Genomic DNA, 25,296 nt, shown 5'->3' on the forward strand with positions numbered 1-25,296 from the left:
TGTGTGTGTGTGTGTGTGTGTGTGTGTGTGTGTGTGTGTGTGTGTGTGTGTGTGTGTGTGTGTGTGTTTCTGTGCAGCTGCTCATCAAACTCCAGTCACTGTGTCTCTGACACAAGATACTCGAAAATTTGTGCTGGTTCTGTACTTTTCCACTGAATTTTTCAAAAATCTTTCAGGTGTTTGATGGATGTTTTCTGTGTATCCTGCTATGTTCTTTGTAATTGAACAATCCAATGTGGATCTTATAACTGCACAAATATCAAATAAGGTTTTTCCTACTCTGTTGTATTTTACATAATATTTTTAGAATCTTCACCAGCACAAAATAAAATATGCAAACATACAGTTACAGTTTGACTACTATTTAGAAACAGACAAATTTCTTCTACTTTAATGCAGGTTTGATGAATGTTTTGTTTTTAAAGTGAAATTGAGCTCTCTTTTCAAACTTATTTTGTTCATTTACAGATGTTTTGCAAAACAATATCAGTTAAAGTCACACTGACCTTTAATCTCTGTTGTCTTTGTGAATTTGGCATTGAGATCATCTAAAATGAACATAAATTAATGACATTATGATCCTGTATTTTATGATAAAGTGATGACATTAGAGGTTCATTTTTTTAAGCAGCTATTTAATCATTTTACTGCAACAATCCTTTTTGATGATAATGATGATAGTGGTCTTCCTTTTTTTTTAATCTTCCTCATGATATTGAACAAACATCTGGTTTTTCTTTTGAAGGTTGAGTTTGACACAATACATTGGCCTCATGAAAGATCTTCTTGATCTGTCCAAAATCAAACTAAACATCATTTTCCCTGTTGTTTATATGCATTTACTCTAAATACATAAATATTAATCAATTATTGCAAAATAGATTTTTTTATCTAATAAAATGTGTATATTTTTAATTTTTTTAATAAATGCATTAAACATGTTACTTTCTATCCATAAATAATACTTAATTAATTGTTTAATCAGTTACTTAATTCATAAATGAACTGAATAACTGATTGATTCATTAATTTAGAACAAAACACACAAAAAAAGCTATTTTGAAAACAAACAACTGGTAATTCAATTCAAGCATTCACAGAATTTTGGCACAAAACTCATTGGGGACAGTTTTTTTTTTTTTTTTTTTGGGGGGGGGGGGGGGGGCTGTTTGTTTGTGTTTTTCATGCACCCATCGACAAAAGCCCAGTGTGTTCCATTTATGAGGTATGAAAAAATAATGTCAAAAAGTATTTCCTCTGCTGTATCTGTCTTTTATTTGTCTCAATGTGTTATTTCAAAGGTTTTTAACATTTAACAAGTAACAAATTTGATCTGTCTCAAAAACAGAGATGATGCTGTCTTTAATTTATCTCTGTAATATGTCATAAGTTCATCTAATTTTAACAGAGCAAATTTGATCTGAGAAAAAAAAAAACTAATTGTTTGTACATGATAAAAAGAACACTTTAAGTTGATGCACAGCACTTTGTGTGACGGTCACAGTTTGTGTGCAGCTCTGTGGCTTCGTGTGTCACTGTGCGAGTTCGGGCACAGTAATAAACAGCAGAGTCTTCAGGTTTCAAGCTGTTCATGGTCAGATACACCTGGTCCACATTATTATCTCTGGAAATGCTGAATCGATTCTGGACTGATGATGAGTAATGTATAGTGCTCCCACTTGGAGCCGATATGGATGCGACCCACTCCAGTGCTTTTCCTGCAGCCTGTCTGATCCAGCTGATAGCAGCATCACTGTCTGATATTCCTGCATATGTACATGTCAGTTTGTGAGATTCTCCAGGATTTTTAATGACTGCGTCAGACTGTGTCAGACTTTGACTGTCAGCACCTGTGAAGATGAAACAAAAAGAATGTTATCACATGCAGTAAATATCTGATTTAAAAGAAAATAACAAATGAAGAAAATGTTGACCTGTCCAACAGACAGTTAAAAGCAGCAGTCCTGTCCTGTAGTCCATCCTGTCAAACTGTGTGTCCACTGTCCTCTGGTTTCGTCTCTGCACTCACATTTGTAGATGTGGAAGATTTGCATTGACTCCTCCTCACTATCAAAACCAACTTGATGAACTTTCAATCCTCTTGGGATTTTTTTATTTAGAATATGATAGAGTTCAGAGCTGTGACACAAACAAACTATTTTTAACAGTATATTTATTGCATTTTTCAAACTTAAGGAATTTCACACATTTTAATTTGTTAATGCCATTTTAAATACTAGAAATACAATAAATAAATAAATAAAATTTCTAAAATTATCTTCCTCAAACTCAAACTGAAAGCAAATCTCTAAAACGTGATAAAACCTGTAAATAATAATGAGTTTTATTGCCAGTTTTCTTGGAAACATGAACAATATTTCTTGGACTTTATTTACATCAATTATGAAGAAATACAAAAGTTTCTTTCACCAAAACATCAAATCTAGCCTTTCATCTGAAATGTACTTTCTGTCACTGACATCCACAGCAGTAGTTTGCACTCTTGTCTCACATCATAAAGTCCAGTGTTCGAGTTCTTCAAGGACATCTGAGGTCAAACTTGTGTCCAATCCAGACGTGGAACTGTCCTGAATCCTCTGTGGCAGCTCGACAAACGTGAGCAGTGATCACAATCCTGTATGTGGAATAATCACGTCTGAAAACAGAAACACACACAAGTTTGTTCTGTTTATTCTGGACTGTGACACACTTTAATATTAAACCCGTGTGTTAAATCTTTGGGTGTCTGGGGGACATTTGGAGACACGTGTGGTGTTTTCTGAAGGTTTAAACATTAACAGACAAACTTTATTCATTCTAACAGTCTGTCACTGCCAACACCTGCAAAATACAGTTTAGTGTCAAGTTATTTTATTTATTTAGGTTTTTTTTTTTTTTTACAGTTCATTGTTTTCTCTGTAGAACTGTTTCACTCTCATCCTACAGTTCAATCAATTCAATCAATTTTTTTATATAGCGCCAAATCACAACAAACAGTTGCCCCAAGGCGCTTTATATTGTAAGGCAAGGCCATACAATAATGATGTAAAACCCCAACGGTCAAAACGACCCCCTGTGAGCAAGCACTTGGCTACAGTGGGAAGGAAAAACTCCCTTTTAACAGGAAGAAACCTCCAGCAGAACCAGGCTCAGGGAGGGGCAGTCTTCTGCTGGGACTGGTTGGGGCTGAGGGAGAGAACCAGGAAAAAGACATGCTGTGGAGGGGAGCAGAGATCGATCACTAATGATTAAATGCAGAGTGGTGCATACAGAGCAAAAAGAGAAAGAAACAGTGCATCATGGGAACCCCCAGCAGTCTACGTCTATAGCAGCATAACTAAGGGATGGTTCAGGGTCACCTGATCCAGCCCTAACTATAAGCTTTAGCAAAAAGGAAAGTTTTAAGCCTAATCTTAAAAGTAGAGAGGGGTGTCTGTCTCCCTGATCTGAATTGGGAGCTGGTTCCACAGGAGAGGAGCCTGAAAGCTGAAGGCTCTGCCTCCCATTCTACTCTTACAAACCCTAGGAACTACAAGTAAGCCTGCAGTCTGAGAGCGAAGCGCTCTATTGGGGTGATATGGTACTACGAGGTCCCTAAGATAAGATGGGACCTGATTATTCAAAACCTTATAAGTAAGAAGAAGAATTTTAAATTCTATTCTAGAATTAACAGGAAGCCAATGAAGAGAGGCCAATATGGGTGAGATATGCTCTCTCCTTCTAGTCCCCGTCAGCACTCTAGCTGCAGCATTTTGAATTAACTGAAGGCTTTTTAGGGAACTTTTAGGACAACCTGATAATAATGAATTACAATAGTCCAGCCTAGAGGAAATAAATGCATGAATTAGTTTTTCAGCATCACTCTGAGACAAGACCTTTCTGATTTTAGAGATATTGCGTAAATGCAAAAAAGCAGTCCTACATATTTGTTTAATATGCGCTTTGAATGACATATCCTGATCAAAAATGACTCCAAGATTTCTCACAGTATTACTAGAGGTCAGGGTAATGCCATCCAGAGTAAGGATCTGGTTAGACACCATGTTTCTAAGATTTGTGGGGCCAAGTACAATAACTTCAGTTTTATCTGAGTTTAAAAGCAGGAAATTAGAGGTCATCCATGTCTTTATGTCTGTAAGACAATCCTGCAGTTTAGCTAATTGGTGTGTGTCGTCTGGCTTCATGGATAGATAAAGCTGGGTATCATCTGCGTAACAATGAAAATTTAAGCAATACCGTCTAATAATACTGCCTAAGGGAAGCATATATAAAGTGAATAAAATTGGTCCTAGCACAGAACCTTGTGGAACTCCATAATTAACTTTAGTCTGTGAAGAAGATTCCCCATTTACATGAACAAATTGTAATCTATTAGACAAATATGATTCAAACCACCCGCAGCGCAGTGCCTTTAATACCTATGGCATGCTCTAATCTCTGTAATAAAATTTTATGGTCAACAGTATCAAAAGCAGCACTGAGGTCTAACAGAACAAGCACAGAGATGAGTCCACTGTCCGAGGCCATAAGAAGATCATTTGTAACCTTCACTAATGCTGTTTCTGTACTATGATGAATTCTAAAACCTGACTGAAACTCTTCAAATAGACCATTCCTCTGCAGATGATCAGTTAGCTGTTTTACAACTACCCTTTCAAGAATTTTTGAGAGAAAAGGAAGGTTGGAGATTGGCCTATAATTAGCTAAGATAGCTGGGTCAAGTGATGGCTTTTTAAGTAATGGTTTAATTCCTGCCACCTTAAAAGCCTGTGGTACATAGCCAACTAACAAAGATAGATTGATCATATTTAAGATCGAAGCATTAAATAATGGTAGGGCTTCCTTGAGCAGCCTGGTAGGAATGGGGTCTAATAAACATGTTGATGGTTTGGATGAAGTAACTAATGAAAATAACTCAGACAGAACAATCGGAGAGAAAGAGTCTAACCAAATACCGGCATCACTGAAAGCAGCCAAAGATAACGATACGTCTTTGGGATGGTTATGAGTAATTTTTTCTCTAATAGTTAAAATTTTGTTAGCAAAGAAAGTCATGAACTCATTACTAGTTAAAGTTAATGGAATACTCAGCTCAATAGAGCTCTGACTCTTTGTCAGCCTGGCTACAGTGCTGAAAAGAAACCTGGGGTTGTTCTTATTTTCTTCAATTAGTGATGAGTAGAAAGATGTCCTAGCTTTACGGAGGGCTTTTTATAGAGCAACAGACTCTTTTTCCAGGCTAAGTGAAGATCTTCTAAATTAGTGAGACGCCATTTCCTCTCCAACTTACGGGTTATCTGCTTTAAGCTACGAGTTTGAGAGTTATACCATGGAGTCAGACACTTCTGATTTAAAGCTCTCTTTTTCAGAGGAGCTACAGCATCCAAAGCTGTCTTCAATGAGGATGTAAAACTATTGACGAGATACTCTATCTCCCTTACAGAGTTTAGGTAGCTATTCTGCACTGTGTTGTTATATGGCATTAGAGAACATAAAGAAGGAATCATATCCTTAAACCTAGTTACAGCGCTTTCTGAAAGACTTCTAGTGTAATGAAACTTATTCCCTACTGCTGGGTAGTCCATCAGAGTAAATGTAAATGTTATTAAAAATGATCAGACAGAAGGGAGTTTTCAGGGAATACTGTTAAGTCTTCTATTTCCATACCATAAGTCAGAACAAGATCTAAGATATGATGAAAGTGGTGGGTGGACTCATTTACTTTTTGAGCAAAGCCAATAGAGTCTAATAATAGATTAATGCAGTGTTGAGGCTGTCATTCTCAGCATCTGTGTGGATGTTAAAATCGCCCACTATAATTATCTTATCTGAGCTAAGCACTAAGTCAGACAAAAGGTCTGAAAATTCACAGAGAAACTCACAGTAACGACCAGGTGGACGATAGATAATAACAAATAAAACTGGTTTTTGGGACTTCCAATTTGGATGGACAAGACTAAGAGACAAGCTTTCAAATGAATTAAAGCTCTGTCTGGGTTTTTGATTAATTAATAAGCTGGAATGGAGGATTGCTGCTAATCCACCGCCCCGGCCCGTGCTACGAGCATTCTGACAGTTAGTGTGACTCGGGGGTGTTGACTCATTTAAACTAACATATTCATCCTGCTGTAACCAGGTTTCTGTTAGGCAGAATAAATCAATATGTGATCAATTATTATATCATTTACCAACAGGGACTTAGAAGAGAGAGACCTAATGTTTAATAGACCACATTTAACTGTTTTAGTCTGTGGTGCAGTTGAAGGTGCTATATTATTTTTTCTTTTTGAATTTTATGCTTAAATAGATTTTTGCTGGTTATTGGTAGTCTGGGAGCAGGCACCGTCTCTACGGGGATGGGGTAATGAGGGGATGGCAGGGGGAGTGAAGCTGCAGAGAGGTGTGTAAGACTACAACTCTGCTTCCTGGTCCCAACCCTGGATAGTCACGGTTTGGAGGATTTAAGAAAATTGGCCAGATTTCTAGAAATGAGAGCTGCTCCATCCAAAGTGGGATGGATGCCGTCTCTCCTAACAAGACCAGGTTTTCCCCAGAAGCTTTGCCAATTATCTATGAAGCCCACCTCATTTTTTGGACACCACTCAGACAGCCAGCAATTCAAGGAGAACATGCGGCTAAACATGTCACTCCCGGTCTGATTGGGGAGGGGCCCAGAGAAAACTACAGAGTCCGACATTGTTTTTGCAAAGTTACACACCGATTTAATGTTAATTTTAGTGACCTCCGATTGGCGTAACCGGGTGTCATTACTGCCGACGTGAATTACAATCTTACCAAATTTACGCTTAGCCTTAACCAGCAGTTTCAAATTTCCTTCAATGTCGCCTGCTCTGGCCCCCGGAAGACAATTGACTATGGTTGCTGGTGTCGCTAACTTCACATTTCTCAAAACAGAGTCGCCAATAACCAGAGTTTGATCCTCGGCGGGTGTGTCGTCGAGTGGGGAAAAACGGTTAGAAATGTGAACGGGTTGGCGGTGTACACGGGGCTTCTGTTTAGGGCTACGCTTCCTCCTCACAGTCACCCAGTCAGCCTGCTTTCCCGGCTGCTCGGGATCTGCCAGGGGGGAACTAACGGCGGCTAAGCTACCTTGGTCCGCACCGACTACAGGGGCCTGGCTAGCTGTAGAATTTTCCACGGTGCGGAGCCGAGTCTCCAATTCGCCCAGCCTGGCCTCCAAAGCTACGAATAAGCTACACTTATTACAAGTACCATTACTGCTAAAGGAGGCCGAGGAATAACTAAACATTTCACACCCAGAGCAGAAAAGTGCGGGAGAGACAGGAGAAGCCGCCATGCTAAATCGGCTAAGAGCTAGTAGCTACGCTAAGCTAGCGGATTCCTAAAAACACGCAAAGTGAATAATGTGTAAATAATTTAGAGGTGATTCAGCAGAAGGAGTGCTTTAGTTAAGGCACGTAAAGATTACACTGGGAAACAAATCGTAATCTAGATAACTAGATCAATCTAACTGCGCAGATTAAACAGCTAACAGATACAGAAAAACACCGCTGTGCTCCGGAACAGGAAGTGATACAATACCGCAGTGAGAGCCAACCACCAGTAGAGGCCACAGTTGTGTGTTAAACCTTAATTTTACTGTGTGATTCACTCTTACATTACCACAAATAATTTTATGATAAAGTTCACATAATTTTGTGATTTGAACAACACAAACATATTCATTGACTTAATCAATACATATTAGAACAAAAAAATACCATTCTTTTCTAAAACAAAGCTTCTGAAACTGTCTGAATATTTGGGTGATCAATGCTCAATTACAGCTGACTGTGTAAAGAATAAATGAAAATATATGATATTTTACTCATAATTAGCTTTGCATGCTAACAATGCTAAAAGTTACCAAACTGAATAAAAGGTTTTGTGTTCATTATTTTCAAAAAGTAACAAATGTTTAGAAGCAGCTTTTCGGTTTTTGATCTCTACTGGCCTCTACTGGTGGTTGGCTCTCACTGCGGTATTGTATCACTTCCTGTTCCGGAGCACAGCGGTGTTTTTCTGTATCTGTTAGCTGTTTAATCTGCGCAGTTAGATTGATCTAGTTATCTAGATTACGATTTGTTTCCCAGTGTAATCTTTACGTGCCTTAACTAAAGCACTCCTTCTGCTGAATCACCTCTAAATTATTTACACATTATTCACTTTGCGTGTTTTTAGGAATCCGCTAGCTTAGCGCAGCTACTAGCTCTTAGCCGATTTAGCATGGCGGCTTCTCCTGTCTCTCCTGCACTTTTCTGCGCTGGGTGTGAAATGTTTAGTTATTCCTCGGCCTCCTTTAGCAGTAATGGTACTTGTAATAAGTGTAGCTTATTCGTAGCTTTGGAGGCCAGGCTGGGCGAATTGGAGACTTGGCTCCGCACCGTGGAAAATTCTACAGCTAGCCAGGCCCCTGTAGTCGGTGCGGACCAAGGTAGCTTAGCCGCCGTTAGTTACCCCCTGGCAGATCCCGAGCAGCCGGGAAAGCAGGCCGACTGGGTGACTGTGAGGAGGAAGCGTAGTTCTAAACAGAAGCCCCGTGTACACCGCCAACCCGTTCACATTTCTAACCGTTTTCCCCACTCGGCGACACACCCGCCGAGGATCAAACTCTGGTTATTGGCGACTCTGTTTTGAGAAATGTGAAGTTAGCGACACCAGCAACCATAGTCAATTGTCTTCCGGGGGCCAGAGCAGGCGACATTGAAGGAAATTTGAAACTGCTGGCTAAGGCTAAGCGTAAATTTGGTAAGATTGTAATTCACGTCGGCAGTAATGACACCCGGTTACGCCAATCGGAGGTCACTAAAATTAACATTAAATCGGTGTGTAACTTTGCAAAAACAATGTCGGACTCTGTAGTTTTCTCTGGGCCCCTCCCCAACCGGACCGGGAGTGACATGTTTAGCCGCATGTTCTCCCTGAATTGCTGGCTGTCTGAGTGGTGTCCAAAAAATGAGGTGGGCTTCATAGATAATTGGCAAAGCTTCTGGGGAAAACCTGGTCTTGTTAGGAGAGACGGCACCCATCCCACTTTGGATGGAGCAGCTCTCATTTCTAGAAATCTGGCCAATTTTCTTAAATCCAAACCGTGACTATCCAGGGTTGGGACGAGGAAGCAGAGTTGTAGTCTTACACTCCTCTCTGCAGCTTCTCTCCCCCTGCCATCCCCTCACTACCCCATCCCCGTATTGACGGTGCCTGCACCCAGACCACCAATAACCAGCAAAAATCTATTTAAGCATACAAATTCAAAAAGAAAAAATAATATAGCACCTTCAACTGCACCACAGACTAAAACAGTTAAATGTGGTCTATTAAACATTAGGTCTCTCTCTTCTAAGTCCCTGTTGGTAAATGATATAATAATTGATCAACATATTGATTTATTCTGCCTTACAGAAACCTGGTTACAGCAGGATGAATATGTTAGTTTAAATGAGTCAACACCCCCGAGTCACACTAACTGTCAGAACGCTCGTAGCACGGGCCGAGGCGGAGGATTAGCAGCAATCTTCCATTCCAGCTTATTAATTAATCAAAAACCCAGACAGAGCTTTAATTCATTTGAAAGCTTGACTCTTAGTCTTGTCCATCCAAATTGGAAGTCCCAAAAACCAGTTTTATTTGTTATTATCTATCGTCCACCTGGTCGTTACTGTGAGTTTCTCTGTGAATTTTCAGACCTTTTGTCTGACTTAGTGCTTAGCTCAGATAAGATAATTATAGTGGGCGATTTTAACATCCACACAGATGCTGAGAATGACAGCCTCAACACTGCATTTAATCTATTATTAGACTCTATTGGCTTTGCTCAAAAAGTAAATGAGTCCACCCACCACTTTAATCATATCTTAGATCTTGTTCTGACTTATGGTATAGAAATAGAAGACTTAACAGTATTCCCTGAAAACTCCCTGCTGTCTGATCATTTCTTAATAACATTTACATTTACTCTGATGGACTACCCAGCAGTGGGGAATAAGTTTCATTACACTAGAAGTCTTTCAGAAAGCGCTGTAACTAGGTTTAAGTATATGATTCCTTCTTTATGTTCTCTAATGCCATATACCAACACAGTGCAGAGTAGCTACCTAAACTCTGTAAGTGAGATAGAGTATCTCGTCAATAGTTTCACATCCTCATTGAAGACAACTTTGGATGCTGTAGCTCCTCTGAAAAAGAGAGCTTTAAATCAGAAGTGCCTGACTCCGTGGTATAACTCACAAACTCGTAGCTTAAAGCAGATAACCCGTAAGTTGGAGAGGAAATGGCGTCTCACTAATTTAGAAGATCTTCACTTAGCCTGGAAAAAGAGTCTGTTGCTCTATAAAAAAGCCCTCCGTAAAGCTAGGACATCTTTCTACTCATCACTAATTGAAGAAAATAAGAACAACCCCAGGTTTCTTTTCAGCACTGTAGCCAGGCTGACAAAGAGTCAGAGCTCTATTGAGCTGAGTATTCCATTAACTTTAACTAGTAATGACTTCATGACTTTCTTTGCTAACAAAATTTTAACTATTAGAGAAAAAATTACTCATAACCATCCCAAAGACGTATCGTTATCTTTGGCTGCTTTCAGTGATGCCGGTATTTGGTTAGACTCATTCTCTCCGATTGTTCTGTCTGAGTTATTTTCATTAGTTACTTCATCCAAACCATCAACGTGTTTATTAGACCCCATTCCTACCAGGCTGCTCAAGGAAGCCCTACCATTATTTAATGCTTCGATCTTAAATATGATCAATCTATCTTTGTTAGTTGGCTATGTACCACAGGCTTTTAAGGTGGCAGTAATTAAACCATTACTTAAAAAGCCATCACTTGACCCAGCTATCTTAGCTAATTATAGGCCAATCTCCAACCTTCCTTTTCTCTCAAAAATTCTTGAAAGGGTAGTTGTAAAACAGCTAACTGATCATCTGCAGAGGAATGGTCTATTTGAAGAGTTTCAGTCAGGTTTTAGAATTCATCATAGTACAGAAACAGCATTAGTGAAGGTTACAAATGATCTTCTTATGGCCTCGGACAGTGGACTCATCTCTGTGCTTGTTCTGTTAGACCTCAGTGCTGCTTTTGATACTGTTGACCATAAAATTTTATTACAGAGATTAGAGCATGCCATAGGTATTAAAGGCACTGCGCTGCGGTGGTTTGAATCATATTTGTCTAATAGATTACAATTTGTTCATGTACATGGGGAATCTTCTTCACAGACTAGGGTTAATTATGGAGTTCCACAAGGTTCTGTGCTAGGACCAATTTTATTCACTTTATACATGCTTCCCTTAGGTAGTATTATTAGACGGTATTGCTTAAATCATCATTGTTACGCAGATGATACCCAGCTTTATCTATCCATGAAGCCAGAGGACACACACCAATTAGCTAAACTGCAGGATTGTCTTACAGACATAAAGACATGGATGACCTCTAATTTCCTGCTTTTAAACTCAGATAAAACTGAAGTTATTGTACTTGGCCCCACAAATCTTAGAACATGGTGTCTAACCAGATCCTTACTCTGGATGGCATTGCCCTGGCCTCTAGTAATACTGTGAGAAATCTTGGAGTCATTTTTGATCAGGATATGTCATTCAAAGCGCATATTAAACAAATATGTAGGACTGCTTTTTTGCATTTACGCAATATCTCTAAAATCAGAAAGGTCTTGTCTCAGAGTGATGCTGAAAAACTAATTCATGCATTTATTTCCTCTAGGCTGGACTATTGTAATTCATTATTATCAGGTTGTCCTAAAAGTTCCCTAAAAAGCCTTCAGTTAATTCAAAATGCTGCAGCTAGAGTACTGACGGGGACTAGAAGGAGAGAGCATATCTCACCCATATTGGCCTCTCTTCATTGGCTTCCTGTTAATTCTAGAATAGAATTTAAAATTCTTCTTCTTACTTATAAGGTTTTGAATAATCAGGTCCCATGTTATCTTAGGGACCTCATAGTACCATATCACCCCAATAGAGCGCTTCGCTCTCAGACTGCAGGCTTACTTGTAGTTCCTAGGGTTTGTAAGAGTAGAATGGGAGGCAGAGCCTTCAGCTTTCAGGCTCCTCTCCTGTGGAACCAGCTCCCAATTCAGATCCGGGAGACAGACACCCTCTCTACTTTTAAGATTAGGCTTAAAACTTTCCTTTTTGCTAAAGCTTATAGTTAGGGCTGGATCAGGTGACCCTGAGCCATCCCTTCGTTATGCTGCTATAGACTTAGACTGCTGGGGGGTTCCCATGATGCACTGAGTGTTTCTTTCTCTTTTTGCTCTGTATGCACCACTCTGCATTTAATCATTAGTGATTGATCTCTGCTCCCCTCCACAGCATGTCTTTTTCCTGGTTCTCTCCCTCAGCCCCAACCAGTCCCAGCAGAAGACTGCCCCTCCCTGAGCCTGGTTCTGCTGGAGGTTTCTTCCTGTTAAAAGGGAGTTTTTCCTTCCCACTGTTGCCAAGTGCTTGCTCACAGGGGGTCGTTTTGACCGTTGGGGTTTTTCCGTAATTATTGTATGGCCTTGCCTTACAATATAAAGCGCCTTGGGGCAACTGTTTGTTGTGATTTGGCACTATATAAATAAAACTGATTTGATTTGATTTGAAATATGTGCTTATGATGAATTGTATTGAACATGTTGAACTGCTGACAGGTTTGTTGACTCTCAAATCAGTAAAGTGTTTTGGTTTAAGGTTTTCATAAATAACATATGCTTAAGTCGGGTGTAACATGTTGGTTTTAAAACATGTCAGTTATTGACCATTTTTAATAAAGTCATGACTAATGCCTGACATGAAGTTTCATGATATCTTCAAAAGTCATGAGGTCAAGATGTGTACTGCAAATAATATTGTTGTTGCCTCTGTTTATAATCAAATGGTTTGTACATTTATGTTTGAACTATGCTGATCAATAATGAACAGTTGAATGACTGTGTTGTTCAAAATTAATTGCTGCTTCTGCATTCTGTAAAATGTGAGTGATTTCATACTTTGACTGTGAAAGAACTTTGCTTCCACAGGAGAGAACAATGACTGGGTTATTTGTTATCGAGGAGGCAACCTTGAAAGTGTCTGTAGAGACACAATAACGCCACTGAACTGAACACATGGACCTGTTCTCATACGGAGCTGAAAACAAGAAAACTGCACAACGTTGGACGATTAAGGATTAACAAAAATGCCTGCTTTATTCCATGGAGTTACATGTTTTGTGCTTAGACTGAGGATGTGCGAGACGGGGCGCCCCGCCCGGACAGATTTCCAAACTGCAAGATTAAAAAACTCTATTTTGGTAAAGAAGAGTGTTCTTTTTGCTGCACATGCTGTGGGTATCAGTTTTGTGGCATTATTAAAGATGTGTATGCATTCTGAACCCATTTTTGCGCAAAGATGAATGAGTTTTGACGACTGATCTGCTCTGCTGTTTTAATAAACCTGGTAGGATTAACTTGAATTCATATTATTGTTGTCTGTGTATTCTATTTGCACTGCTCACGGACTCATGAGGGGAAACCTGAGATTTTCTATGTTTTGAGTAAAGGTTGTTTTTGTAGGTTTTTTTTTCCCAACAACTGACACATTTTGTCTGCAACTGTTCCCTGAAGAAAGATAAAAAATATTTTCACATCATTCCAGTCAACAAAATAATTTTGACAAAAGTGAATTATAGTTACAAAAGTGGATAAAAACTAACACTGGAGTCTGAATGGACACTGGAAGAAAATGTACAAAAAATTCCAAATGCTTCATAAACAAAATGGTGAATCGCTGAGATTGAATTAGGAACATATTTTTAAAATTCATGTAGAAATTTTATTTTTTTCTCTTGGAATTTTGGTTGAATAACCACATGATTTGAAAAAACATGTTTTCACTGAACAATAATGTAATATTTTTGTACTAAATAAAGCTGAGACATTGATTATGTGAGAGTTTGTAGTTTGTTGGTGCAGTAAAGTTTCACTCTGTGTGTTTTTGTGCAGCTGCTCAACAAACTCCAGTTACTGTGTGTATCTGGCACAATAATAAACAGCAGAATCTTCAGTTTTCAGGCTGTTCATCTGCAGATACAGCTGCTGTCTGCTGTCGTCTCTGGAGATGATGAACCGGTTCTGGACTGACTGAGGATAATAAGTGCTGCCACCACTGATATAAGCGATCCACTCCAGTCCTTTTCCAGGAGCCTGTCTGATCCAGGCCATGTAGGTGAGAGAGGTTCCAGAAACTGTACAGGTCAGTTTGTGAGATTGTCCAGGATTTTTAACCACTGCTTCAGACTGTGTCAGAGTCTGACCATCAACAACTGTCAACAGAAAATAAAGAATTAAAAAAAAAATGTCAACATGCACAAAGTGAATAAATGTGAATAAATATTCAGATCCAGTGAAGGTGTAAACCTGTCCAGCAGATAGTTAGAAGCAACAGTCCTGTCCTGTAGTCCATCATGTCAAACTGTGTGTCCACTGTCCTCTGTCATCGTCTCTGCTCTCACATTTGTAGATGTAGAAGTTTTGCATTGACTCCTCCTCACCATCAAAGAAGACTTAATGAACTTTTTTGCTCTTTTATTTGTTAAATGTAGAATATGGTAGAGTTAAGAGCCGTCAGTGGAACAAAATAAATTTGAATTTGAATTTATTGTTCATATTTTTCATGTGAATTTTAAATTAGGCTGAAATTAGAGTATTTTCACAGGATGATTGTTTTAATATTACATCATATTTGACAAAAAATGCACTTTGTTTTGTTCAAAAAATACGCTAATGATTTACATTGATTCCTCCTCAAAGATGACTTGTTGAACTGTAACTCTTTTGTTTGTGAAAACTGGAACATAATAGTCGAGAACTGTGACACAACCAAATAAATTTGATTATGAATTAATGTGAATTTTCTCAAAGTGATTTTTTTTTCTGACGTTGGAGCATTTTCAGACAATGACTTTTTATATGACTGTGTATTTGAAAATTTGCTTTATTTTCTTCAAATGGTAAAAACAAGAAGCATGTTTTAGTGAAACACACACACACACACACATCCCAACAATCAGCTAAATCAAAATGTACAACATGATACATTCAGAAACGTTCTTTATCACAACAAAGACATAAAAATAATTTGTTATTGTCAGTGACATCTTAATGTAAATAATATATCAGCCTTTGGGCAGCTCCATGGTTTAGTGATTCACACTGTAACCACACAGCAAGAAGGACGTGTTGTGACACTGGCAAGGTGCAAGACATTTGTGTTTTTTTTTTTAAATCTTTCCAAGTTTCTTTTTTGTTTTTTTCCTTGAGTGAAGGACATCTGAGGTAAAACTTGTGTCTAATCCCAAAGAGGATCTTTACTGCATCCTCTGTGGCAGCTCGAGCCAACATGAGCAGGAATGAAAACTCTGCATGTGGAATCATCACATCTAAAGCCTTACTCACAACCCGTCGTATGTGCTGCTACGGGCAGCCTGTGGGGATAACATGGCAACACCATGCATGAGATGTGCATGTGTTCATTGCCATTTTTTTTGACATGCAAGTGCAAATTCTACAGGTTCAACGAAAGATCAAGACTGCATACAGCACATACTGCTTTTGTACTCCTGCCCCATGTCAGGAGCATTGCTAGTAGGAGTGACACGATGACAGTAATACGTGTGGTTATGGAATGGGTGCTGTGTATCCAACGTACTGTACATCTGCTATTTGTACGTCCCGCAAGACAAAAGTACATCTCACTGTCCACCGCTATGTGTGACCTGTGACATTCAATAGGACACACCAGATTACCAAAATAATCTGATGCATATGTTTTGTGTGTTGTTGTTTTTTTTAAGAGAGGAGATGTGATCAGACGTGACCTTTGTAGTGTTGAGCGCTGGAGCGCTACACTATAATACAGCACAGACCCAAAGTGGGCTCTATCACTCTTTCAGCATCCTGGACAACGATGCATCATGTCCACACAACCTGTTTCTATTGTTGTAATACAGAATGATTTTCACAAATAAAACCATAATAAAATGTATGCATAGCATTGCACACAGCATTGCACCTGACGGCACCAATGGCTGTCACCATACGGCCGCAATGTCTGAGGGTGTTGGGCATCCACAAACAGGTGATAGAAGATGAGGAGAGGCACAAAGCGACAGTGGCTGTGCTGATACAGGAACACTGATGTTGGAATGCGAGGCGGCAGAGTTGGTAGTGGACAATCTTTTATACACTCTCAATTTCAATTTCATTTCAATTTATTTTCATTTATATTGCACCAAATCACAACAAAGTTGCCTCAAGGGGCTTCACACAAGTAAGGTCGAACCTTACCAACCCCCAGCGCAAGCACACAGGCGACAGTGGTAAGATAAACTCCCTCTGAGGAAGAAACCTCAAGCAGACCAGACTCAAAGGAGTGACCCTCTGCTTGGGCCATGATATAGACATAAATTACAAAACAAAAAACACTCCTGACTTGAGTCACACGGTAGTCAGCAGTGATTGTCTCATGCAGACCACCTGCATCACAGGAGCAGGAATTAAGTCCAGGTGTCTGACGAAAATTTATGATTCTCCAGAAGTCATAATCCTCCTTAGCAACCATATCTAAAAGAAAAGGAACAAGTATCATGAAGGAAGAACCATATAGTCTTTCCATCTTTGATGAAGAAGGCCAAACTTAACACACAGGATGCACAAAGTCTGGTCCAACATGTCCAACTGATTCTGAGGATCAACACAAAGAAATGGATGAAAGAGTTGAAGGCACCACACAGAAATATGACATCATCCACCAAGTTTGTTACTGTAAACTGGGTAAAAGTCATAAAAGCACATAAAAATAATTAAAAAAAAAGCCCTATGGGCTCCAATCGGACACCAGAATTTTATAAATAATTTTCCAAAAGCTTCATGAACATCAACAGTGAAGCTCTGGAAAGATATTTTTAACTCATGTATATTTTGTTGAAATTTGATCTTTTGTCTTGGAATTTTTGTTGAAAATATATATCGGGGTGGCCAAGTTCGGTCCTCGAGAGCCACATTCCTGACACTCTTAGTTGTCTCCCTGCTCCAACACACCTGAATCCAAGTTCAGTCCTCGAGAGCCACATTCCTGACACTCTTAGTTGTCTCCAACACACCTGAATCCAATGAAAGCTTTCATTGGATTCAGGTGTGTTGGAGCAGGGAGACAACTAAGAGTGTCAGGAATGTGGCTCTCGAGGACCGAACTTGGCCACCCCTGATATATATGTTCTGAAAAATTATTTTACTTTAAGAATTAGGTCATATTTTGTGTAATACATAAAGTTGAGGAATTAATTAGGTGTGATAGTTGTGGTTTGTTGGTGCAGTAAAGTTTCTCTCTGTGTTTTTGTGCAGCTGCTCAACAAACTCCAGTCACTGTGTCTCTCTGGCACAGTAATAAACTGCAGAATCTTCTGTTTTCAGGCTGTTCATCTGCAGATACAGCTGCTGTCTGTTGTTGTCTTTGGAGATGATGAACTGGTTCTGGACTGACTGAGGATAATAACTGGTGCCACCGCTGCTGATAGCAGCGATCCACTCCAGTCCTTTTCCAGGAGCCTGTCTGATCCAGCTCGTGGCATAGCTACTGAGTGAGAATCCAGACACTGTACAGGTCAGTTTGTGAGATTGTCCAGGATTTTTAACCACTGCTTCAGACTGTGTCAGAGTCTGACCATCAACACCTGTCAAGATATAATAAAGAATAAAAATCTTCAACATGCACAAAGTGTATAAATGTGAACAAATATTCAGATCAAGTGAAAATGTTGACCTGTCCAGCAGACAGTTAGAAGCAGCAGTCCTGTCCTGTAGTCCATCATGTCAAACTGTGTGTCCACTGTTCTGTCTGCAGTCACATAAATAAAGGCTCAGAACAGTTTAGTTTTGCATTGACTCCTCCTCTCATGTAGGATTGAACTGGATAGGACTCTGATTACATGGTGATACTGAATTAATGTTTCTTATTACAGTAAAATATGTAAAATAGGTCTTGTTTAATTTGTTAAAAAAAAAAAAACAATTTTACTTATTGTTGCATGGAGACTTTCAGCATCAACCAACATTGAAAATACTCTAAGATTTGTGCTGATGCAGTACTTTTCAAATGAATTTTTGAAAAATCTTTCAGGTTTTGTGGCTAATGTTTTGTGTGTGTGTGTTTTCTGCTTCATTCTTTTGAAACCTGAACAATGCGTTTTTTTTTTCTATACTTCTATTATTTTTTTCTATACTCTTGACCAACACAGAACCCTTAGACCATGTTTATCCATATTGTGTTCAAACTGTTTCAGAACTATGACCTTCAGTTTGACCTTTAAGGTCATTCAAGGTCTAAAAGATGCTATGTGACTTCATGTTAGTGTTTAGGAGTGATCACAGTTGTATCTTTTACAAATTCCATCACATTTCCATTCTCGATATCCCTTTTCTTTAAGCATGACACTAAAATCTTGTCCTTGACCTGTGACTTTCACTTTGACTGGTTTTTATCCTCAAAATGAAATCACTTCATCTTTGCCTCACCTCAGTTATTCAACTATGTGTGGTCCAAGTATGACAAAAACTCTTTATTTTGACAGACAGACAGACAGACAGATGAACACAAAGAACTGAAGACAATGCATCACTGTGCATGACACTAATAACTGATCTCTTTTTAAAGACAGAAAATCTGAAACTGACAATTTAAGGAACAAAGACTTTGGTGGAGACATCATAAAGCAAATTTTGACATTAAAGAAAAACATAGAAATATTACTTTCAAAAACATACTCAAGTACATGGACTGTTCTTATGTTTTTCAGGAAAACAGCAGCAGTGACATCTGACATCTGTGTTATTTGTCTCCCTGATACAGATGTCAGAGAGATGACTGTGTGGAGGTTTTCAGACAGCTGTCTCACTGTCTTCAGTCACTGTGCTTCGAGCACAGAAATAAACAGCAGAATCTTGTGCTGTCAGGGTCGTGACCTCCAGGTACTGAGTGCTTCTCGGCACATCTTCAGTCATGGTAAAGCGGCTCTGAAAGGAGCCGGCGTAGCGAGGAGAGTTGTTGCCTGTGTTCATCCGTCCAATCCACTCCAGAGGTCCACCTGTCCTCTGTCGTATCCAGTGAATGTTGTAGCTCGTCATGCTGTAACCAGATATGGTACATGACATCTTCACTGTCTCTCCAGGTCTCTTTACCTCAGAGGACGACTGTTCCAGTTTGATCTCAGCTGAAACTCCTGCAAGCAAAAACACAATCATCATCATCCACAAACTGTATAACAACTAAACAAGGGGTTTTATTACTGAATAACTACACAGGTGATGTCTTTACCGTAAATAGAAACGAGAAAGAAGAACTGCCAGACAATCATGTTTTCTGTTTTCTAATCAAAGGTAAAATTTTGTGATTTCTGATCTGTGTTTCTAAGATTTCTAAGACTTTACGGGTTCTTGTGCCGTAAATGAGGTGAGAGTTCCTGAAGCTGTGTTTATAAGGGAAGAGTTTGCATAGACCGCCCCCTGCAGGTTTAAAAAAAAGAAACATGCAACACAGATATTCCTTTAACTGATACTCTTTGGACACGTGATTTTTCTGACAATAGCCAACCATAATGATGTGGATATTCCTAATAACATCATAAATGCATTATGAGTAAGACTTATTCAAAACACAAATTTAGAACATTTGAATGTTGAAACATTTATCAGTTTTACGAGGTTCTGGTTCCTGAGTTATTTGACAAGTAAATATGCAGTATTTTGGGTCCATGTATGGGAAACACTGTCCTGTGTCCTTATTCTTGATTTTTTTTTTTTCCATTATTCTTGTGAGCATCATATAACATCTGTCCCATTTTTGGTCATATGTTCACAGCAGACAATGACCTTCACTGAGTCCAGGCTGCTTTTAGTTTCTGTACTTGCTCATAGGGTGGGGAAGGCTTAATCCTTGCCTTTGTGTCTTGCTTTGAGGTGACATATGTTGTGATTCAGTGCTGTATAACAAAATTAAACTCCACTGAATTGGGAAATGGTGCAGATCTCCATGTTGATTTGGAAAAAGTATAAAACCAGTTGCTGTTCCAGATGCAACTGCAAATGAACAGATGTGGCTTTGAACTACAGAAATTAACAAGTTCAAGTTGCTTTATTGGCACCTAGAGGTAGATTTGGTTTGCAGTAAAGACCTGATACATACGGGGGGGGGGGGGGGGACCAGAGGCACATGACACACATCAAGCAACCTTGACAACAACAAGGAGAACAAGAGCAATCCGAGATTTCTGACATCCATCAGTCTGCATTCGGATCCCCTCCCTCCAAAATTCAGTGGACTCTTCCGTTCCCTAGTATCTATCTGTGGTGCAAATTTAGTGAGAATCCTTGAAGTAGTTTTGACGTAATCATTCAAAGCCTATATAAAGTGAAATCCTGATCCAGAATCCGGATCCCGCTCAGGATCACCTCCAAAATTTAATGGAGTCTTCCACGGGCGAGACAGACAAATAAATAAATAAACACCAGTGATTTTATTACATTCTCGGACGTAATAAACATTATTTAAATTAATTGTGTATAGTTTCTATTTATACATTATATATTATATTATTATATAATTATATTATATATTATAGTATAGTATATACTATTATATACACCTACTGGCTCCTTTGTAAATACATGTATATTGTTGTGTGGGCCGCTGAAGAGGAGGTACTGCTGGCCCACTACCAAAGGGCGCCCTGCCTGAAGTGCGGGCTTCAGGCACGAGAGGGCGCTGCCGCCTCACAGGAACAGCCGGGGTGACAGCTGTCACTCATCAACTATGACAGCTGTCACCAATCACCAGGTCTTCAACCACGCACACAAAAGCCGGACGACATCTCCACCTCGTCGCCAAGATATCGTCTACCTCTATGGTAAATTCTCAGCCGTTTTGACTGTGCCGTTACACACGTGATTCCTTTTTGAGTGTTTGCAGGAGTTGCTGTAGCTGCTGTCTGCTGGATGCAGCGTTTTGTGGTTCCGTGAAAGTGACGTTCTTCACCCTCACGCCAAAACGCTAAGTAGCTCTTTGGCTCTGCTTACCTGTGTTCTGTGTTAAAGGTGGAGGTGTTGTTTCCCACCTGGAATAATGAATTGCTCACTGTTTACTGAGTGTATTGTCACACACTCATCACATCTGTTCTTCTGCCAGCAGTACCAGATCCGACAGTCGGAGACGGGGACCACCTGGGGACTCGGGACTTGGCGGCTCCAATATCCTTCGGGTTCGGTAGCAGTGGAAATCGTGTGGGATCCGGTTCTTCTTGGGACAGACGTCTTCTATCCTCGAGCCTACCCACACATCACCTTGTACAGTTTGATTGTGATCCAAATTCTGCATTTGTCTGTATTCTCGTTGTGCGTTTTTCACAACAGTAAAGTGTCGTATGTTTGGCTCATCTATTGTCCGCTCATTTACGCCCCCTGTTGTGGGTCCGTGTCACTACACTTTCCCAACAGGATATCTCGGCCATCGTCATGGATCCCGAGGGGCATCAACCATCTGTTGAACAGCCAATGGAAGAGCAAGGTGCACGGGCGTCTGCAGGAGGCGTGTTAGGTGAGTTGCAGCAAATCCTCACCGCCTTTACTGCTCGGTTGGATCTAATGACCGAGCAGAACGTCATCCTCAATCGCCGGATGGAGGCTCTCACCGCGCAGGTGGAAGCGCGCGCTCAGGGCGCTGCTGCAGCTCCTCCTGCTGACCTGGTGCCGAATATAGACATTCCACTAGTCATTCAACGAACCCCCCCACCATCCCCTGAAGCATACATAAGTCCCCCAGAGCCGTACGGAGGTTGTGTGGAGACGTGCGCAGACTTTTTAATGCAGTGTTCGCTCGTCTTTTCACAGCGTCCCGTGATGTACGCGTCCGACGCCAGTAGGGTGGCTTATGTGATTAATCTGCTTCGAGGTGAGGCACGCGCCTGGGCTACGGCGCTCTGGGAGCAGAATTCAAGGCTCCTTACCTCTTATACTGGGTTTGTGAGGGAGTTCAGAACAGTATTTGATCGCCCAAACAGAGGCGAGACTGCTTCAACAGCGCTGCTGTCAATGAGACAGGGGCGTCGGAGTGCAGCAGAGTATGCGGTCGACTTCCGCATCGCGGCTGCGAGGTCCGGCTGGAATACCGCTGCACTCCGCGCCGCCTTCGTAAATGGACTGTTGTCAGTCCTGAAGGAGCATCTGGTGGCTAAGGATGAGCCGCGGGATTTAGATGGGCTTATTGATCTGGTCATACGATTAGACAATCGGTTAGAGGAACGCCGTCGGGAGCGAGACAAAGGGTGTGGTCAGGTACGCGCCGTCCCTCTCCCTTCTGGATCCGAAAAGGTACCGCCCTCCCCACGCTCCACTGCCTCAGCGCTCCGTTTGGCGACAGCTCCCCCTGCTGACGATGCTATGGACACTTGCAGGGCTAAAGTCAGAGCCACTAACAGACAAAGGAGACTGGTCCACGGAGAGTGCTTTATCTGCGGCTCAAACGAGCATCAGCAGAGAGAATGCCCCAAACGGTTAAACACCAATGCCCGCTCTTAGAAACTGGGCTAAGGGTGGGCCAAGAAATACACGTGGGACAAACCCGTCTTTCTGCACGACTCCCAGTTACGATCCTGAGTGGGGATCTAACCCTTCAGGCCCCGCACTGGTGGACACAGGGTCAGAAGGGAATCTGCTGGACAGCAGATGGGCAAGGGAGGTAGGGCTCCCTCTGGTGGCGCTTCCTTCGCCATTGAAGGTGCGGGCACTAGATGGCACCCTTCTCCCTTTAATCACACACAAGACACTGCCAGTAACTTTGGTAGTGTCTGGGAATCATCGGGAGGAGATCGAGTTTTATGTGACTCCTTCTACCTCCCGCGTGATTTTGGGCTTCCCTTGGATGATCAAACACAACCCCCGGATTGATTGGCCGTCCGTCTGGGGTTGTGGCTCAGTGGAGCGAAACCTGTCACCGGGAATGTCTAGGATCCTCGGTTCCGCCCGGTTTGACCGCTAATGAGGAGGTTAAAGTCCCCCCCAATCTTGTGGCGGTGCCTGAGGAGTACCACGATCTCGCTGACGTCTTCAGCAAAGATCTGGCACTCACTCTTCCCCCACACTGTCCGTACGATTGCGCCATTGATTTGATCCCGGGCACTGAGTATCCGTCCAGCAGGCTGTACAACCTCTCACGTCCTGAGCGCGAATCAATGGAGACCTACATCCGGGACTCGTTAGCTGCCGGGTTGATCCGGAACTCCACCTCCCCAATGGGTGCAGGTTTCTTTTTTGTGGGCAAGAAAGACGGCGGCCTCCATCCATGCATTGACTACAGGGGACTGAACGAGATCACGGTCCGCAACCGGTACCCTCTACCCCTGTTAGATTCGGTGTTCACGCCTCTGCATGGAGCCCAAATATTCACAAAACTCGATCTTAGGAACGTGTACCACCTGGTTCGGATCCGGAAGAGAGACGAGAGGAAGACGGCATTCAACACCCCATTAGGTCACTTTGAGTACCTGGTCATGCTGTTTGGCCTCACCAATGCCCCCACGACGTTTCAGGCTTTGGTAAATGACTTCTTGCGGGACTTCCTGCACCGATTCGTCTTCGTATACCTAGACGATATTCTCATTTTTTCCCTGGATCCTGAGACCCATGTCCAGCATGTACGTCAGGTCCTGCAGCGGTTGTTGGAGAACTGGCTGTTTGTGAAGGGCGAGAAGTGTGAGTTCCACTGCACTTCTTTGTCCTTCCTGGGGTTCATAATCTCCTCCAACTCCATCGCCCCTGATCCGGCCAAGGTTGCGGCGGTGAGAGACTGGCCCCAACCGACAAGCCGTAGGAAGCTGCAACAGTTCCTCGGCTTTGCGAATTTCTACAGGAGGTTCATAAAGGGCTACAGTCAGGTAGTTAGCCCCCTGACAGCTCTGACCTCCTCCAAAGTACCATTTACTTGGTCGGATCGGTGCGAGGCCGCATTTAGGGAGTTGAAACGCCGGTTTTCGACTGCACCAGTTCTGGTGCAGCCCAATCCTAGCCGCCAGTTTGTGGTAGAAGTGGATGCCTCGGACTCAGGGATAGGAGCCGTGCTGTCCCAGAGCGGGGAGTCCGATCAGATTCTCCATCCTTGTGCCTGTTTCTCACGCAGGTTGACCCCAGCTGAACGGAACTATGACGTGGTCAATCGGGAGCTCCTCGCGGTGAAGGAGGCTCTTGAGGAGTGGATACATCTGTTAGAGGGAGCCACTGTACCATTTACGGTTTTCACGGACCAACGGAACCTGGAGTATATCAGGACCGCCAAGCGGCTGAACCCCAGGCAAGCCCGCTGGTCATTGTTCTTTGGGCGTTTTGACTTCCGGATCACCTACCGCCCCGGGACCAAGAACCAAAGATCAGATGCTCTGTCCCGGGTTCATGAAGTCGAAGTCAAAACCGAGCTGTTGGATCCGCCGGAATCTATTCTACCTGAGTCCACTATTGTGGCCACCCTCACCTGGGACGTGGAGAAGACCATCCGGGAGGCCCTGGCATGGAACCCGGACCCAGGTAAAGGACCAAAGAACCGCCTCTACGTCCCACCAGAGGCCAGAGCTGTCGTCCTGGACTTCTGTCATGGTTCCAAACTCTCCTGCCATCCGGGGGTGCGAAGGACTGTGGCAGTGGTCCGGCAGCGCTTCTGGTGGGCGTCCATGGAAGCCGATGTCCGGGACTATGTCCAGGCCTGCACCACCTGCGCCAGGGGAAAAGCTGACCACCAACGGGCACAGGGACTCCTCCAACCGTTACCTGTGCCTCATTTCCCCTGGTCCCACATCGGCCTGGACTTCGTCACGGACCTCCCGCCGTCCCGGGACATGACTACCATCCTCACGATAGTGGACCGATTCTCCAAGGCGGCCCACTTCGTGGCCCTCCCGAAGCTCCCTACGGCCCAGGAGACAGCAGACCTCCTGGTCCACCACATCGTGTGTCTGCATGGGATACCAACAGACATTGTCTCAGATCGTGAGCCTCTCGTCCGGGTATCACCCGCAGACCAACGGACAGGCAGAACGGGCCAACCAAGAACTGGAGCAAGCGCTGCGCTGTGTGACATCTGCACACCCGACGGCCTGGAGTGAACATCTGGCCTGGATTGAGTATGCGCATAACAGCCAGGTGTCCTCTGCCACCGGCCTCTCCCCATTTGAGGTGTGTCTGGGGTACCAGCCCCCATT

At 42.0% G+C, this 25,296-nt stretch overlaps 1 long non-coding RNA gene and 2 gene segments (V, D, J or C); 1 reads left to right on the forward strand and 2 right to left on the reverse strand.

The window, feature by feature from the left end:
* LOC117528569 overlaps nt 1–25,296 on the reverse strand; it is a 200,431-nt gene that overhangs the window by 31,495 nt on the left and 143,640 nt on the right.
* LOC117528579 lies at nt 1,923–12,204 on the forward strand. The gene is made up of 3 exons (XR_004565820.1): nt 1,923–2,002; nt 3,343–3,347; nt 12,194–12,204. It is a non-coding gene; the product is annotated as an uncharacterized LOC117528579 (long non-coding RNA).
* On the reverse strand, nt 18,820–19,477 carry LOC117528570. The segment is given in 2 exon segments: nt 18,820–19,278; nt 19,374–19,477. Coding segments are annotated over 2 exon segments (381 nt in total).

Source organism: Thalassophryne amazonica, chromosome 16 (assembly GCF_902500255.1).
Source record: "Thalassophryne amazonica chromosome 16, fThaAma1.1, whole genome shotgun sequence".
NCBI lineage: Eukaryota > Metazoa > Chordata > Actinopteri > Batrachoidiformes > Batrachoididae > Thalassophryne > Thalassophryne amazonica.